At 45.1% G+C, this 19277-nt stretch overlaps 1 protein-coding gene across 3 annotated transcripts in view; it reads left to right on the forward strand.

Moving 5' to 3' along the window:
• Window positions 1-19277, forward strand: part of ADAMTS17 (ADAM metallopeptidase with thrombospondin type 1 motif 17) — a 318441-nt gene that overhangs the window by 193731 nt on the left and 105433 nt on the right. For all 3 annotated transcript variants that reach the window (XM_041753209.1, XM_041753210.1, XM_041753211.1), the window contains exons 13-14: window positions 10510-10676; window positions 17962-18089. In XM_041753209.1, coding sequence (XP_041609143.1) covers window positions 10510-10676; window positions 17962-18089 — 295 coding nt within the window. The remainder of the gene's footprint in view (window positions 1-10509; window positions 10677-17961; window positions 18090-19277) is intronic.

The following is a 19277-nucleotide window of genomic DNA, read 5'->3' on the forward strand; positions in this document are numbered from 1 at the left end:
GTGGTAGAAGAACCAGAAGGAGAATGCTGGTATAACTCACACCTCCTGCACCCCTTCTCGGTGATACATTTCCAACCTGCTACCTTTAGTCCAACTTTGACAGGGTTCTGACTCTGGGCCAAGATTCTATTAGGTATAGGCCTCTAGGGACAAGCAAAAAACAGATGAAAAAAATTCTTGCCCACTCTCAATGGGCAGAGTCCCGCCAACTTCCCTTGGTCTTCTCCTGGACACCTCAAACCTGACTCTTCCCAGTCCATGATCTCTCCTCCCAGCCCACTTCCCCACACTCCTTTAATAGCACTACCATCCGTTACAGTGCTCCAGTCCAAAGCCCCTGAGTTCATGAACTGTCCTCTTGTCCCTTCTCTTCCTCTGCCACATCCTTTCGTGATGAGAATGGCAAATGCAGCGAGCCTGCACTATGTGCTAGGTTCCCTTTTTGACATTTACACATAGCAAATCATTTAATGCTGCCGTACAGGAGAGGTAATCTTTTTTGGCCCAGTGATTAGAAACTGAGTGGTGGAGAGGTCAGGTCACTTGCCCACGGTCACATAGCTGGTATAGAACCCAGCAGTGAGGCTCCATTGTTCTTTCAGACCTTTTGCACTGGCTTCCCTGCTTCTAGCATGTTCTCTGCCCGCCCCCACCCCTCACCATTCATTCTCCACACAGAGCCAGAGAGATCCACTTAAGCATAAATCCAGTTCTCTCTCTTCCTGCTACAGTCATTTCAATCATTCCCCCACTGCCCTTCCATACTCTTGACCGCAGTCTCTGTATTCATTTCCCAGGGCTGCTGTAATAAATTGCCACAACTTGGTGTCGTAAAAACAATAGAAATTTACCTTCTCCCCATTGTAGAAACCAGAGGTCTGAAATCAAGGTGTTGGCAGGATTGCTTCCTTCTTGAAACTGAAAGAGGATTCATCCTACCCACGCCTCTCCCCAACCTTTGGGTGGCTGCTTGTGCCTTTGGGCATTCTTTGCCTTTGTAGACTTGCCTCGGTCTTCCTGTGGTCTTCTCTACTCCTCTAAGGACACCTGTCATTGGATTTAGGGCCCACCCCAGTCAGGATGATCTCTTCTCTTAATTTGGAGATTCTCAGTTATATCTACCAAGACCCTTTTTCTAATTAAGGCCATGTTCGAAGGTTCTGGGTAGTCTAATCTGGGAAGGGAAAGAGCCACCATTCAACCCACTTCAGCCTTCTTTCTGTCCTCAGATACAACATTCCAAGCTCCAGACCTTTTCCAGTATTCCTTTCCCTCTCCCCACTTGCCCCCCCTCCCTCTCCTTGGGTCTCTAAGTAAATGCCTTCTCAGGCCTCCTTCCTGACCACCTTGAACAAGGTAGAGTGCCTGCTTTGCACTCTCTCTCAGCACCCCTTTCCTACCTTATAGGTATTTTAACAATTTGTAATTACTCATACATACTTGCTCACTTGCTTTCACTCCCCCTACCCCAGTGGCCTTTGAACTCCATGAAGTCCACACCTGCTGGGCACCATCCTCCTTTCCATTGCTTAGAGCAGAATAGCCCTCCATGACCTGTGCTCCCTACCACTTGGATGCATGCTTGCTGAGAAAAAGCAGTCTCTGCTTGTCCAGCATCCCAGAACACACACTTATTATTGTTTCTCCCCCAAAACACAAAGGTCATTGTAAATTGTTATGCCAAGAAGGTAGGTCACCAGCTGGCCACCCTTTCTCATACTATCTCACTTCACGGAGGCCCCAGTGCTGTGAACAGCCCTGAGTGTGGCTCAGGTTCCCCTGCACATGAGAGTCATCTTCCCCATGCCTGCCCTGCCCCGCCCCAGGAGGTTGTGTTCCATAGCTGGGGGTGCCCAGGATCCTCTCCAGAGCAAACTCCAAAATGTTACCCAGTCTGTTTATCCCAAGTGAGAGAAACAATATGTCCCTGCTTCTATAATATTTATGCCTGGGTAGCCTGTCCAATCTTTTGCAATAACAATGTAGGTTTGTTTCCCATTCTGGAGAGCACCAACAGGCTCTTTCTCCCTGGCAGAAGCACAGGGGGAAGCACCCCCTTGGTGAATGGAAAGAGAAGGGCCCGATGTTGTGTGGGTGGTTTAGTAGCAGCCCCAGGGTTTTGGGTGTAGGGGGAACATGCAGGATACAGACAGTGTTTTATGAATTCCAGGCAAGAGTTGTCAGCCTGATTTTGCAGAGAGGCCTGACATGGTGATTGTTACAAAGCACAGCTGATCGAGGCCCTGGAGCCAATCTCTGACCAAAACAACGTCCTCTTCCTGGCTTGCTCCTTAACTCACCAGGCTTGCTGCCTTGAGATTTCCCAAGGATGTCCAAATCTCACTGCTATGTACATCTCAGACTTGGAAGGCTCCCACCACCCTCTCCCTATCCCCTTCACTTTATATTCCTGGCTCCTTCCCCATATCCTGCAGCTGGTTTATTCACTGTCCAAAAATACTGACAAGAGAGTCCACTCCCCAACTCCACCTTTTTCTTTCTCTAGTCCTAGTCCTTACAGCTCTTGGAATTCATATTTCTTGCTGGCTGACATCAGGGCCTGGGGGACCATCTGGGTTTTTAATCCAGCTTCCTAGGCTCGTCCTTTCCTGCCACAATTTGTGTCGCTGTCAGTGGGAGTTTCTGTCCCAAAAGACTATAAGGCAGTAAGTTCACTTATAATTTGAATTCTGGTACCCCATCAAAAGGCTTGTGTTTTAGAGGGAGGGCTAGAGAGTAGGGTCAGGAGAAAGGCTCAGATGGTCTTGTGTGAAAAGCCCACTCTGTTAGAGCACAAGAAGGAAGAGAAGGTGAGTGGAGCATAGATACAGAATGCACTGGGTTCACCGAACAGTATCGCTCTGAAAGCAGCCAGCCTCCTAAGACCCAATGTGAGGCCTGGGGTTGGGGAGTGAAGTTATATGCCTGTAAGTGCTTCCAAAATTAAACCCCTGTATGTGCACTTTCAACATGCCAGTGACCTGATGTTCCCATGGGTGGGTTTTTAAAATCTCAGTCTTTTACACTTGAGTCTAAGTCACATGTGTTACTTGGATACCTTGCAGCGGAGGCCTTATAACTAGGATGTCTGCTGCCCTGAAGGGACCTTAGCAACCCTACACTACTCCTGACATCTGGAGCTGCTGGCTGTCCACTAAGCCATCTGTGGCTCTGGATGGTGAGCAGATCTGAACCACTGTTGTGACTTTATCTTACAATCTATCTTCATTGAGGAGAACAGAGCAAAAAAATAAAAAGTGTCACTCAGCTGGGGTATTCTGCATGTTCATCCACTCCCAAGATGCTGCGTGATCTCGTTCATCTCCATGAACCTTTGCTGCATTCCTACTCTGCTTTGGGTCTGCCCAAAGCACTTCAGACCCCGCTCTAGCAAGAGATAGTCCTGCCCCGCCGGAGCTCACTTTTCTCTCCACACTTCAATCTCTCACCAAAGCCTCTCTACCTTATTTTCCCCTTATTTTTAAGCATCTTTATTAAGGTACAATATACAGAAAAGCACACCTATTCTAGAGTGTGGCTCCTGGTGCAGGACTGCTCATCATAGTCGGGTGTGTGTGTTAGGCACACATGCAGGTGCATATTGATGGAGCAGGAAGTAGTCACTGGCTCCTAGTGTGCATGCATGTGACTGAATGAGGGTGTGGTTTTACAGGGCAGCTCTACTGTATCAACTGCTGTGGACAACAGGGAGCTTCCACTTGCTCCAAGCCTCACCGGTGCTTCTGTATCGTCAATATTTCTCACGTTGGCCTTTCTGATGGGTGTGTAGTGGTATCTCCCTGAGATTTTCCTTTCCAACTAATGAGCATTTGTGAGCATTGTTTGTGTCTGTGTTTGCCATTTGGTTATCTTCCTGTGATGTGCGCATTCAGATCATTTGGGTTTATATCCAAACTTCTATTTTATTGACATTTAGAAAGTCCCAACAGAGTACAAATAGAACCTGAGGATTGGTGTTGGAAAAGCATCTTGAAACATCCATCACAATGTAGGTCAGGCTGGCCTCTCAGAATCATGACAGCTAATGGTCAGCTGCCCTCCCAGCCAGTTCCTGCCACATTCAGGAGCTCTTGGGAATCACACTTTTTATGTCTACCTCTCGCTTACCTGCTGGACTTTTTGATTTAACATATTAGAACTTTGATGTCCTCATCTGAAGGATGCAGTCAAGAACCCCTTCAGATTTTTTGCATAGGTTTGACAAAGTAATGGTTATAAAGAGTAGGTCATGTGTAAGCCCTCTGGCCATATTAGTTTATAATCCTGTGGATGTGAAAGTTCCTCTATCCTTATCACTTCTCACCCATGTCCTGAGCTGACCATACCTCACTTCAAGATAAGATTTCAAATTACTCTATCACCACCCTTTCTGTCTCCATGAGTTCTGAGGCCTTGGAGCCTGAGCGGTGGAGCCTGGCAGTCTTGTCTGTGCCTTGCACTCCTCAAAGGAAAAGCTGAGAGTAGTACACAGACCTACTTCCAGCTCTAAAAAGTGAACAACTTCATTTTACCATGAATTCTCTGATTTCAACCATTGCTCATTTTAGCCTTATCAAGCTTGGTTTCTGTTGCTTTAGTCTTCCTAGACCTCTTTTTACTTCATCCACACTACATAGTCCAGAGAAACTTATAATACTGGATGAGAACCTCAGCTCTCTGATCCTCAGACTTTTGGAGGGTGATCTCTCCTACCTGTGTTTGCCAGCCCCAAGACAGCATCTCTCTCCTGAAGGACCTTGTGTCCATATGGCTTAGGCTTGGCACACTCCTCTGTTGTGGATTCCTTGGTAAAGCTGGTCCTCTCCTTCCAAGTCCTCCCACAGAACTTCTGTTTGTAAGCCATTTTTGGATGTTCCCATCAGACACACCCTCTGCACACAAAGATTCTCAGCTGTATTATGGAGGGCTTCTTTCTGTTGTCTCACACCAGTGTATACCTGGGAGGCCATTACTGATGTCATGGTAACTCTAAGATGACCTGTATTATAGATACAGTTATGAAGAATGAGTGGGCTCAAGGCAGATTCCTGCCATGGATTGACATACTGGATGATTTGGGTAACAAATCACATGGCTCATGGATTGTGTCTCTTTTTCCCGTGTTGTTCAAATAGTGACCCAAAGGAAAACTGGAAAATATCAACTCTTTCAGTCATTTTGTTTTTGAATACGGAAAGTTTAATGTAAAAAAGCATTAACTATAACTAGTGGTTGGAGTAATGGGAATTAGCTGCTGAGATAAAGAGAACAGAGGAAGAGCACTGGAAGAGCAGGTATAGGAAGTGGTCACTATCTTTGGGTCTGAGACAGAGCACACAAGGAAGGAACAAATATGGATGAAGGTACCCCCCCCATCCCCACACACATATACAGCGACAAAACTCCTTGGACTTGTTGGAGAGGATAAAACTAAGGTCCATTGGATGATGGAGAAGTTTGCAGAGGTGCTACACTGGTGGAGTCCTTTGAAAAGCCACACTATGGGGTGTTAGGGAAAGCTGTCCAAGGGGAGAAACTGCTTCTGAAACCAGGATGAGAATTTTCCCAAAGCATTGGCATGCTTAGATGCTGCCCTCTGAGATGAAGCTGCTCAGAGGGAGGTGGCATGTATCACATGCTACCACAGAACTCTGCTGAGAGAAATTAAATACCATAACCAGAGACAAAAGTCTGTTCTTTCTCTGTGTCTCTCTAGTACCTTGTACTGACAAAGCTTAGCATCATACCTCCTTGATTAGAGATCTTTATTTCCTCATATGCCTTCAAGTCACTATCTAGCATCCTTTCATTTGAATCCTGAAGGACTCTCTTTAGTGTTTATTGTAGAGCATGTCTGGTAGTAAAAACAAAAAACATCCTCAATTTATCTGAAATGTCTGACATTCTCCCTCATTTTTGAATAACAGTTTTGCTGGATATAGAATTCTTAGTTGATAGATTTTTTTTCTTTGAGAACTTTGAATGTATTGATCTGCTATCTTCTGGCCTTCAAAGTTTCTGATGAGAAATAGGCTCATAATTTATTAAGATTCTCTATATGTGTTGTGTTGCCACTCTCTTGCTGCTTTCAAGATTCTCTATTTTTTGACAGTTTAATTGAAAAGTGTATTAGTGAATTTATCCTACTGGGACTTTGTTAAGCTTCTTGGATATGCAGATTCATGTCTTTCTTCAAATCTGGGAAGCTTTCAGGCATTATTTCTTCAAATGTTCTATTTCTCTCTCTTTGTTTTCTGAAACTCCCATGATGTATATGTTGGTCCCCTCTGTTCACTGTTCTTCATTCTTCTTTTCACCCCCTAGACTTAATCATTTCATTTGCCCTATATTCAAATTTGCTGATTCATTCTTTTGCCTGCTTAAATTTGCTTTTGAACTCACCTGGTGAATTTTTCATTTCAATTATTATATTTTTAAACCCTGGAAATAATTTTTCATTTTCATAATTTCTATCTCTATTGACACTATCATTTTTCTCATACATCATTTTCCTGTCTTTATTTATTCAAAGCACTATTATACTTTAGTGCTTTGACCATTTTTAAGACAGTTGTTTTAAGTCTTTACATAATACGCTCAATATCTGAGTTTTCTCAGACAGTTTCTGCCAGTGTATTTTATTACCTTGAGTGGGCCATACCTTTCTTTTCCTTTTTATACCTTGTGATTTTGTTGTTGTTGTTGTTGTTGTTGTTGAAAACTGGACATTCAAATCTTATCATGTATCTCTGATAATCAGCTTCCCTCCTTCCCAGGATTTGCTGTTTCTTTGTTGTTAAAGGTTTCTCTGTGCTGGGGATCAACCTAAAGTGAAAGCATAAGGTCTTCTCAAGCCTTTTCTAGCCTTCATCTTTTCCAGACAATCCTGATGGCTCTCTAAATTTTCTCAAATGTGTAATTACTTTTAAATGACTTAGTCCTTACATATCTGGCTCCCAAAGGAGGAAAAAAAAAAGGTATTTCTCATTGAAAGTCCCTGGAAGTCCCTTCAGCTCATTGGAATTGCAACAATGGTGGTCACCCTCTATTCCCATACTTCAGAAATCAGAAGCAGCACTGAAAAATCAGAACAGAGAACCCCAGTATTTGGAGAATAAGGTTCTTATTGTCCTCCCTGGCTCCAGCCAGTCATACCAGGCATACAGGTACAACTACCTACCCTGGGGCTGAAGTGTGGGAGACTGCCACTACCACAATAAAGGCTGAAATTTATCTAAATTAACCACACCTTACCTGCCAAGATTTTTTCAGGAGGTGACACATTTTTTTAACAGACTCCAGAATTTCAAAATAGTTATTTCAGATAATTTTTGCCAATACAGTTGTCTAAGTGGAGAGATGGATTCCTGGTGCTTCCTACTCCACTATCTTCCCTGACCTTAGTCTCTCAGTCATAGTAAGATAAATTTTGATAATATAATTCAACTCTAACTTCTGTTTGTTGAAGACTAGCCTGTGCAAGGTTCTCTGCGTGAAAGCTGCAGAAAAATAGAAGGAAGACAATAATCTACCTCACCATTTCACAAGGTTGATGATAAGAAGCATACCAGAGACCCAAGCAGGGTCAAGAGAGGCACCAGGTAGGAAATAAAAAGATGCTGCAGGGCCTCAAGGACAGACAGACTGGGGGGGTGGGGTGGATGGCTGGGGAAGATGAGGCAGTGGGCTAGATGAGGGTCTGAAGCAGGATCTTCCCATGGGAGAAGGTTGGAAATGGAGAAGAAACAGGTGAACGGTTGAGAAGGAAAGCACCCTGAGGCATATCAGGTTTCCCATGGGCTACCGCCATTCCAGGCCCACTTTCTGCTGGATCCAGGAGTTGTCTTCTCATATATAAACTCTCCACCCACCTGCTACAAGGCATAAAGGTAGTTTGTTCATTGCGGTCAGTCAGATATAAATTTAGGAAAATCAGTTGCTAGTGACGGGTACAATGGAAACTAAAGCCTAGTGACAACCCAGGAAGTTAGTTACACGAGATGCACACATCTCATTTCACACCCTAACTAGAAAACATTGTTTTCTTCATTTTTCTAGAAACCAATTTTTATTTGCATTTGTACTCTTGATGTTTTTTTAATTTGTATTTTTGAACTCCGTTCTGGTTCAGGTTGGATTCCTAATCACTTGAGGAGTTTTTGCGTCATTTTCCCTAAGTCTGCAACTAAATTCAGTGAGGATGCATCTGATTCTTGTATCATCTGGTATATCTGTCTTCTAAGGGATGCCATAGCAAACTATTACTAACTGGGTGCAAAAACAACACAAATTTATTCCCTTCTAGTTCTGGAGACCAGAAGTCCAAGATCAAGGTCTTGGAAGGGTTGTTCCTTCAGAAGACGGTGAAGGAGAATCTGTCCCATGCCTCTCTCCAAACTTCTAGTGGCTTACTCTGGTAATCTTTGGCATTCCTTCAAATGTGGGAACATCACCCCAATTTCTGTCTTTATCTTTGCATAGTGTTCTCCCTCTGTGCTTCCATCTCTAGATTGCCCCTTTCTATAACAATACTAGTCACATTGGATTAGGAGCTCACCCTGTTCTAGTATGATCTCATCTTAATTAACTACATCTGTAGTGGTCCTATTTTTAAATAAGGCCACATTCTGAGGCAGTGGGGTTAGCCCTTCAGCATATGATTTTAGGATGGACACAATTCAACCCATAACTTCTCACCATACAGCATCCGCTGCCTCACCCATGCCTTCTCTGGTCCCAGCCGTGGGAATTTGCCTGTTTCAGAGATGCCCCTCCTGCTGGTCCACATGGCTTTTCCCCTCTCTGTTTCTTCCACACTGTGTTTTGTGGCACAGGAGTCCATTCATCTCTCCACACTTGGCATTCAGGCCCAGGACTCTTGGGGAGGTGGTCCGAGATTCTGTCTACTCAAACATGCCATGCAGTCATTTCTCCGAAATCCAGCTTCCTCCCTGGTGTTCTGGGAAGGAAAAAGAACAAAAGGTCCCTCTGTTCTCAGATCCCATAAACCCTAGAGAGGTTTTGCTGTTTCCTAACTTGGAGATCAGAATGCAGGGCCCTTCTCTGGGGTCACCAGTGTGGATAATCTCTCAAGGCTCCCTCCCAAGTGAGGGAGAGGTTGTCTGGTTATATGAGGTGGGCATAAAGGTAAGAGCAGAGCCTTTCTTCCTGTTCCAGACATTTTCTCCAACACATTTATGTAGACCAGGAGCCAGGAAACAATGGCCCATGGACTAAATCTCGTTCACCACCTGTTTTATAAATAAAGTTTTATTGGCGCTCAGCCGTGCCAATGCCATGCATTGTCTCTGGCCACTTTTGTGCCACAACGGCAGAGTTGAGTAATTGCAAAAGACTGCATGGCCCACAAAGCCAGAAATATTCACCATCTGGCCCTTTGTAGAAAAAGCTTGTGGACTCCTTGTGTAGACTTCTGTAACACAAAAGCCCAAGGAATTCTCCTGTGATACCTCTCCCCTTAAAGCAGTGATCACAGGGCAGCCTCATTGTCTGATTACAAGGAATGGCAAAGGGAGGAAAAAAATACTCAATATGAAATGGTTATCATGTCAAAAATATTGTCCTGCCAACAGGTATATGTAATTTGTGAAAAGCCATTGAGCAAAATACTTGTGATTTGTGTTCTTTTGTATGCCGAATTTTAATAAAAAGTACGGAGAGAAAACAGTCACACTCCAACCTGGTAATTTTGGCATCATGAAAATAAAGGGAACCAATGAGATTGCTCAGGTCAGAGTCCTGTGAGGACACCCCAGGCCCTCATGGAAGAGCTGGACAGAGCCACATTTCAGCCAGCCACACCAGTGTTTTGGTCACACACCTGGTCTTGGCCAGAGAACACATCTGGCTCTCCAGAACTGCTTAGATCCCCATACTAAGCACAGAGCATCTGGGACAGAGGACGTGTTTCTGATCACTTATGGTCTCATACTTGCCCAAGTAAAGGTTGCAGAGACAGGATCTGACAGGTCTCCACCCAAAGCCATTGAGTAAGTTAATGAATCATTCTGATTCTTTGCATTCTAAAGTAAAGGAGAACTATTTACTCGTCCTGAAACTTAGTGACCCCAGAGTATACCTAGGAGCCATTTAAAGGTCTTTGCTTTATAGAAGACCAAAACAACAATAACAACAACAGCAGCAAAAAAAACCCCAACACTAAAAATTCCCCTTGGCATTTTCAGTGTTACAAGTGGCCAAGTCTTAAGTTCAGATGAAAGACGCAATTTGTGGATCTTACTGAACTGATACCCGATCCTATTTCCAGATGACCCTGATTTACAGTTCTTGGGTGCATTTTGCTGACGGCTCACTTCAACATGCCATCAGCACGGGGCTGGGATTGCAGAGATACCATGTGCAAGAGCAGAGGGAGGTTGCTTTGGAAACTCTGCCTGGCCCCTCCCCCTCTGGGCAAGAGAGGCAAACAGCACCCCTGCTGTTCCCACAGCACTGTCTGGTTAACTAAGACCTTTCTCTTTCTTCCAGCCCTGGGCCAGGAGGCACTCACTGCTTGGGAGCCAGTGTGGAGCATGCTGTCTGCGAGAACCTGCCCTGCCCCAAGGGCCTGCCCAGCTTCCGAGACCAGCAGTGCCAGACACATGACCGCCTGAGCAACAAGAAGAAGGGCCTGCTGACAGCAGTAGTGGTTGATGGTAAAGGCATATGGCACCTCCTTTCACAGTGCCCCCACCACCACCTTCTCCTCCGAGAATGTAAACACCTCCTAAGAAAATCCACAGGTTTCCCCCTTCCCAGCAGTCCATCTAATGAACGGGATACCCCAGTCCAGCTGCCCCAATCATCAGTGGACTGGTTTCTCGAGCAGTGGGGTTGAACTTGGATGACCCAGCCCTGGGAGAGTTCTTAAAAGCAGCTGTGAGGCAGGCAACAGACCAGAATTGTCCTGCACCCCCATTGGCAGCAAGGCAGGTGTGCTGGCAGCCTGCTGCCTAGTGCCACGTGCTGAGGGGCCCAGGGCCAACTTTGAAGAGAACGAGGCTCTGCAGGAACAGGACAGTGGGTTTCTGTGTCTGCTCTCTCTCTTTACAACATTGATGCTTTCTTACATTTCTTTTCTTGATTCATTTTGGGTTGGCTTTTACTCCTTGACTATGGTGTTTGGGGGGAAAAAAAAAAAGGTTTTGAGGACAGTTATAACTCAAAGATGATGATAGGCACAGGTCAAATTTTCCTTCCAAGAGCTTTCTCCCAAATCAAAGGAGTCTGCCCCATGGGCCATTAGAAGCATTTCTAGCAGCTGATCACATTCTAGGTGGTATATCATGTCTATAAGATTTGTAATGTTTATTTGTTGTTGATAAGGACTGCCTACCCCCATGGCCTCATTCAAAGCTTTTTACACTTAAAATTCTCTTCATCTTCTGGAGACAAGACTACATTGTAACGATGACTATATGGTCCTATTTGTTGAGCACACCATATGCCAAGCACAAGTTAGTTCTGCGTACATTATTTCAATTACTATGTAAAACGAGCCATGCAAAGATGAGAGGTTACAGGTTACATGACATGTCTAAGTTCCTGCAGCTGATAAGCAGGGAGGGACCCCAGTTCCAGAAGAGCTGGCTGAGAAAATCACTACCTCTCATCTGGCTTCCACTACTCGAGTAAGACAGAATAAGAGCATGACTTCATAAGTGTCAAGTGAAGAGGCTTTAATAAGAACTACGGTGACTGTGCCTGATTTTTACACGGTCTCCAAAGTCTTTTACAGGAGAATGAGGTTCCTGTGCCAAGTCCTAGGTTTCTTCTTTGTGGCTTGAAGAACCTCTGAAATCTATATTCTGCAGTCTGTTGTTACAAGCTCAAGTGTGCATAGCTCTCTGGGGGTAGGCCGAGGCATCACAGGAAATAAAGGCCCCAGACCTGCAGCTTTAAACCTAGCAACCCAACCCATTAGCCTTGAACTGAGCTGTAAAGTAACGTGGGATGTTCTATAATCATAGCAGATAATACACCACCCCGCTCAGCCGCAGGTTCATTTAAAAGCACTGGGGAGCTCCCCAGACTTTTTCCTTTTTAAAAAGAAAACCACTTGTTAGAGCTGTGTGATAGTAGATGCACCATTGCCTAACCAAGACTTCAAAAGAAGAGCAGCCTACATACCCTCAGCTTTTCCTGCAGACAAAGGAGCGAAAAGACCTGCCCTCCCAAAAGGAATATGTGCAGCTGGAGGCAGGGACTCACACAAGACCCTCACTGCTCTCGGCCAGGCCATTCCTCTGGTGTAGGAAGACCCAGGAGGCTTCCATATGTCTCGAGCACATTCGGACCCCTGATCGGGAGAAAGCGAGCCCCAGCCGAAGCTGCCTTGTTTCCAGTGCAGTGATGGGTTCTGATGAGGAGCAGCCTTGTTTCCAAACCATCAGCCATTCCAGCCTGCTGGATGAAGACGCTTTAAATCCTCTGTCATGTCCTCTGCTGCTGTAAGGAGCAAGAAGAGATCAGATCCAAGAGGGACTCGCTACATCCCCATTTCCACTTGACTGCACACACACTATTGTTGTTATTCTTTCCTTGCTCTGCTTCAGCTTTCAGTTCCCCTGAAATTCAATGCAGAAATCCCACGTAAATGTCTGGTTTTCCATAGATTTCTCCAAGTCCAGATTAAACTTCTATTTTACTTGTAACCACTTTTGGATCACTGAGCTCCTCGGCTCCCTTATCATCACAGTGGCTGAAACTGATGTCTGCCCCAGCTCCCCAACCCAGGGAGCTTCGTGGGGCAGCTATCTGGGTTCACTTACCAGGTTCAAAATGTGTTCCGACCCACTTGCTTTTTCATTTCTCTCTCCCAAAGCAATAAATAATTATAGCCAGAGTGCCACTGCTTTTGATCTGAGAAGTGCTGCCCTATCTGATAAGGACAGCTAATGGGCAGTAAAGCATTTGTCTTTGAAGGAGAGACTCTTAAAAGGAGCATTTCACAAGGATGAAAACAAAATAACAAATGGCCAATTCAGAGGGCATGGGGAGAATACAGATTATAAATTTGTTCCTCTCAAAACTCAGCTTATAAAAGGCACAATTCTAGCTCAGCTGTGATGGGAACGATTCCTGTGGTTGGGCTCTGGGCTCTCTCGAAGCCCATTATGACTGCCCTATTCATAGCATTGCTATCACTGTGGAATTCTTTGGCGAGTGACGCATAGTTCAAGAAAGGGGAAGCTATATTTTTTTCTTTTTTCTCTTATTGAAGAAAAAAAAAAAGAATTCTTGCAGAGGTAGATTTTCCAAGGGAGGGCTCAGGACCACAAATCCATACCACCTCTGAAAGAAGACAAAGGCTCTCCTTAGAAAATAAGTCTAAGTGGGAAGACCTTTAAAGAGAAACCCATGGAGATGGCCTGTTGCCAAACCCACCCCATTTCTGCTTTCCCCGTGGAATCCCATTTAAATAGAAATCTTTAGGAGTTTAGTCCTTCCTGCCCAAGCCAGCAGGCCACATGCCCACTGAAGTGTCAGAGGGCTCAGCCAAGGCCGAGGCTGAGCATGGAAGTGCATTCCCAGCCCCTCTCAAGCATGGCAAAACCCCCTCTGGGTCTGAGTCTTCCAGGGTATGGAGGGTATGATGGTTAGGGACACTTCAACTCCAGTTCAGCCAAGCAGACTGGAGGTGCTTAATGACAAAGAGAGAAGTTGTCGCAAATATGCAGGGGGTCTTGGATCCCAAGAGCTGGGATCTGAGGAAAGGGCCTCAGAAAATAGTCAGAACCCTTTCTCCATGCCCACCACGGTTTGTGTTTGCGAGTCATTTCTTCCTGCCTCAAACTGCAAATTGGTTTTCACATGACTTGTCCACATGTAGAGTGATGGGTGGCCCGAAACACCTTCATCCTTTGTATCCTTTGGGGCCAGATATGGCCAAAGCATTTTTGGTATTAGGTAACAACAGTGCATCAACCATGTATTAATACTACCAGTGCGGTCCAAGGAGCACCCCACCGTCCAGGGAAGCACATGGATGCCTCTCTCTTCAGGGATGGGATGGAACCCATGAACAGTCTCTAACTGGGATACTGAATACTACCAACAGGCTCATGTCATCAAGGCTGGTTTTGCTACCAGATACGTTTGCCACAAATGCAAGAAAATGCTTGCAGTTTTCAGAGCTTTTTGGACTTCTGAATTGTGGATAAGGGAGAAGAGACTTCTTTCAGATTCATCAGCCATGAGTAGACACAGCTGCTCTGTATCTGAATTTTAGTGCAGGTTTTTCAAGAGAGAGAGACTCTGATCAGCCCACCTGTGGTCACGTGGCCACTCTTGGTCTAATCAGTTGAGGCCTCACAAGGCGGAGCTATGAGGCTGTGATGGAAAGAAAGACTCTGTTCGGTATAGCTACAGTCAGGTGGCTGCTGCTGGTCCAATCAACTAAGGCCTGGTTCTGGAGTCGTGGTGGGCAGCTTTGGGAGTAGGGGAGGGTAGCCTCCTCAGCATGTATCCCAGACAGAGCTGGAGTGCACACCTGTGGTAGCCTCAAAATTCAGTGTTGTCTCTCAGTAAGACCTTGTGTCTTCATCCTATGGATTACCAGGGGGAATCCTCCAAGCCCCTGAGCTCATCTCCCCTGCCCTGTCTGTGGTTTCTCCATCCAGGTGTATAAGTCCTGGCAAAAAAAAAAGTAGGCCAGTGAGACACCAGGAACCACACCAGACAGTCCAGCCTCAATCAGAATTTCATTTTAGCACACATCAGCCGTATAAGAGGAATGCTTTAAGCTTCTTTCCTTGGAGTATGTGGTTATATGACTTTTAAGAAGATTTAAGCTTCTGTACAACTAAGAATGTAAAATGCTATGCCCAAAGGGGAATCACAGCACCTCATTTATCTGGGGATTAACTGTCCACCCAAGGTAGCTTGGAGGAGAATTTTCAGAGAATTTTGAGGGGCTCCTCCTCAACTTTTATAAAGATTATCCCGAGTCCCTTTGAGAGATAGTGCTACACATCCTTAGAGGTGTAGGGTGCCCTAAATTCTGAGCACAGACCTCAGAAAAGGAGATGGACAAATGGAGTTTTGGCTGAGCAAAGGAAGTGTTACCTCTGGACTTTATTCTGGAGTCTGTGTGCCCCCAGACTGCCCAAGCCAAGGAGGACAGTGTCTGTGTGTAGGACAGTCCAGTGCACGTGGAGTTGAGTGTACCTTCTTGCCTGGGGTCATGGCCAAAAATCCCTCCATATGTGGATCTCCACTTTCCTGATGTTTATAGCAAAGAGCCCAGCTAAACAATCTTTATCCCCTCCAAGTCTGGTCTTTCTAACTTGCTGCAAAAGATCCTCTACTTTTCTGCCCAAATCCCATTTCCATTTTGGCCCAAATCAGTTTCACCCTTGGTAGTTTAATGGACAAGTACACAGAAAATCCCAGTTGAGGCAGACTGAAAAGCCCGATGAAATGGGCCTGAGCTGCTAGAGAACAAAGCATAGAGTGGAAGGAATGGCTCAATTCCCCAGACAGCAGGCTAGAGGCAGCCTTGAAAAGCATGCCCTACTCATCTTTCTTTTCCAGCAGTGCCCAAAGAGTGCCTTGTGTGATGGAGGGGCTCAATTCCTGTTTTTGTTTTGTTTTGAAAGTTTTGTTTTCATTTTTTGGGGGTTTTTTGGATGAATAAACATTGAAGCATCATTACTTACCTGGGAAGCTACTCTTCACAGCAGTTTCCCCTGACCTCCACAACTAACTCTAACAAACAAGTTGAATGTTTCCAGTGAACCTCTGTAGCTTCTTTACAGTGTTCTAAGGCAAGACATCCTACTGGGCATGTCGGTCAGCAAAGCTCCATGAGACAGGAGCTTTGGAAAGCTGCTGAACATGTTGGTGGTTTAGTGAATGTCATTCAGTCATGAAAGCCAGAGACCCTGGATGGGACAACACATCTGCTCTGATAAGAACTGTCTAGCTGGAATTCCAAGGTCTTCTGAGACCAAGTAAACTCCAGAAGCCTTTCTCTTCCCCTGCTCTTGATCATCTGAGACCACTGGAAGGACCCAGTGGGGAAAAGGACCCAATGGTGGAAACAAAGGGCCTGACGGAAGCAGCACAAAGGTATTAGTGTTTCTCTCTTTGGAGGTTTCTTTATAGAATAATCACATAATGTCACATAAATGTCACTAGAATTATAACTGAGAGAAAGAAAAGGGTGCATTCATCCTTCTCAGAGAAGAAGAAAATCTATTCATTTATTTAAAAATGAGCTTGAAGTTTTTCTCCTAAAATCAAGAACAAAGCAAGGATTTCTTCTTTCACTGTTTCTTTTCAACATCTCACTGGAAGTCCTAGCTAATGCAAATAAGACAAGAAACAGAAATTTAAAAATATACAGATTGGGAAGGTAGAAATAAAACTACCTGTGTTTGCAGATGACATGATCATCTATGTAGAAAATACAAAAGAATCAACAAACAAACAAAAAAACCCAAAAACCTTCTGGAACTAGTAAGCGATTATAGCAAGGTTGCAAGATATAAGGTAAATGTACAAAAATCACTCAGTTTCTTATATACCAGCAAAGAGCAGATGGAGTCTAAAAACACAATACCATTTATACTGACAACCCCCAAAATGAAATATTTAGGAATAAATCTAACACTGCATGTAGAAGATACATGTGAGGAAAATTCTGATGAATGAATTAAAAGAATTAAATGAGGAGATATTCCATGTTCGTGGATAGGAAGAATCAATACTATCAAGATGTCCGTTCTCTCTTGACTTGATTCAGTGCAATCCCAGTGAAATCCCAGCAAGTTATTTTGGGGATATCGACAAACTCACTCTAAAGTTTATATGGAAAGATTAAAATATTTACCAAGTCCTTCTATGAGTCAGGTCCTTGGCCTGGCCTGGGGATAAGAGATTAAAATTTCAGTACCTTGTCCTCTGTTGTCTCCCAGTACTGTCAGTTCTTCAATCAATCTAAAGATAAATAAGATCCAAACTCTTTTAGAAATGGAACCCACCTTAAAAGAAATCCCCTTATACATAAGTTACTCAATTATAAGTCAATAAGATAATGGCTAAGGGCTTTGAGGAGGTGTATGCAAAGTGCAGATGGAGATTCCATGTCAGAGATGGCATGAGAGGAGAGAGCTCTGGAGTAGAAGCTTCTGGGGTAATAGGAAACTTCCAGAAAGCTTTGTGCAGAGAGGGATTTTCAGGCAAAGGAACAGCCTAAGCAAAGGCTATGAGAGCTTGTCATGTTCTAGGAGCTCACTTGGTTCCAAGAGCAGCAGAAACCAGTGTTTCCCTCCTGCCTGGTAATATGGCCCTTACAAGTTGTCCTGGAGGCCCCTGTGTTCCTATGCTTTACTCCCTCTCAGTTTCTTCCAGGACCTTCTTGCTGCATATCACAGCCCTGAAGCTTTTATCCAGCAGCTGGTGGAACACTAAGGCACTTAGCAAAAGCCACTGCTATAGAGACATCCATAGGGACCACACCCCCTCCTACCCAGAGGCATGCTCATTCACCTTCTCCCCCTATTCCACCCCCACAACAGGATAAGCTCCCAGGCTCTCCCTTGATACATATTCAACTCACTTAAGGGTTAGCACACAACAAAATGTTTGTTCAGCCTGGTATTTTTAATGCCTAAAGGAAAAGGAATACTATACGTTTGCAAAGGATGAAGAGAATTAGGTGAATAAAAGCCTACAGAGCCCTCACTCATGTGTTGTTTACCTATGTCTAAGGATCCTTCTCTATTTGCTGGGTTGTGTTCCAAGGGGCAGGTGCATGTCTCTGAGGAACATGTGCTGGGTTTCTGTGACCTCTATTCCGTACTGACCTCTCAGCCTCTGGGCCACCACCTACATGCACCTGCACCCTGCCAGCTCATTGCCTTCATGCACCTGCACCTTGCATGGCCTACAAACCCCTTCCTATATCAATGTCCACCTTCCTCTTTCCCTCCTCAGATAAACCATGTGAACTCTACTGCTCACCTCTCGGGAAGGAGTCCCCACTGCTGGTGGCTGACAGGGTCCTGGATGGCACACCCTGCGGGCCCTATGAGACCGACCTCTGTGTGCACGGCAAGTGCCAGGTGATGTGTATTCCTTGTGTCTTTTGTGGGGCTTCCTTTGGAGGGGAGGCTCTCTCACCCCAGAAGGTTTCACAGTGGGGCAAAACTTTCGGGAGGCTTGAAATGGATTTTCTCAAGAAGACACCAGTGGTGCTATCTCCTGCAACCTGGCACCCCTCCCTCCCTGAGCAGTGACTGAGCATAAAGCCCACCTACAGGCCAACTGGGAGTTGAGGTGGCTGGAAAAATAGTGGCAGCGTAATAACCTCAAAAATCTTAAAATAAGTTTAGTCATTCTGACAAAGGAAAGAACAGGTAAAACAGTAAGGTAAGACTAGAAGATGTGTATGAATATATTGTTGGACAAGTTATACTGCGTTTACCTACAACAGATAGAGTAGAACAGTGCAGATTCCTTCGCAGGTAGTATAACAGGACTATTTATCCATAAGAATGGGCATCCTCCTGATGTGTGCAGCGGCTGGAATTGGGGTAGGGAGTCAAGAGGCTGTGTATTTCCAACACCCAGAGGGCCATGACTCAGGTAGTACCACCCTCCATTATGCTACATGTGCCGTATTTCCTGAAGACCTAGTTTGATCCCCACCTATCATGAGAAGAGTCCTCTCCCTTAGCCATGGACACATGCTACCTTCATGGTTGAGGGCAGGCTCCCTCAGCCATGTCCTCAGCAGGTGAGCCCAAAAAGAGCTGGAAGAGGCAATTGCTCCCAGAGTCCTAAGCCAGCAGATGAATAGCAGGAGTGCTATGCACTTGGCACAAAAAGGAAAACCAGGTCTTGCTTCCAATTTTCACTTTACCTTGTTTGGCCTCCATGGACCAGCACCTGCAGCATGAGAGTAAGCAAGGAATCTAGTCACCAAGGGCCCCTGAGGGACCTTCTCATTTTGCTAGGGAAAGAGAAGCTGTGTCTCAGGAGCTATGTGACTACTGATGCTTTGGGGTGCCCACACCTCCCAAAGTCAACACCCATCTCTGATGCTCTGTTTCATGGAAATATTAAAGACATTTGAAAAATTGTAAATTCCAAGGATCACAGGGGAGAGAAACTGTCATTCCCCTTAACAACGCTAGTGCCAGAAACCTGCCTCCAGGCCTGGGACCCACTGACCCCAAAAGGTAGTACATCCTGTTTGTTCTATTTCCCAACACCTGGCCAAGGGCAACGTTTTGGTGAATCAATGAAGA

The sequence above is a fragment of the Vulpes lagopus genome, chromosome 4 (genome assembly GCF_018345385.1).
Source record: "Vulpes lagopus strain Blue_001 chromosome 4, ASM1834538v1, whole genome shotgun sequence".
NCBI lineage: Eukaryota > Metazoa > Chordata > Mammalia > Carnivora > Canidae > Vulpes > Vulpes lagopus.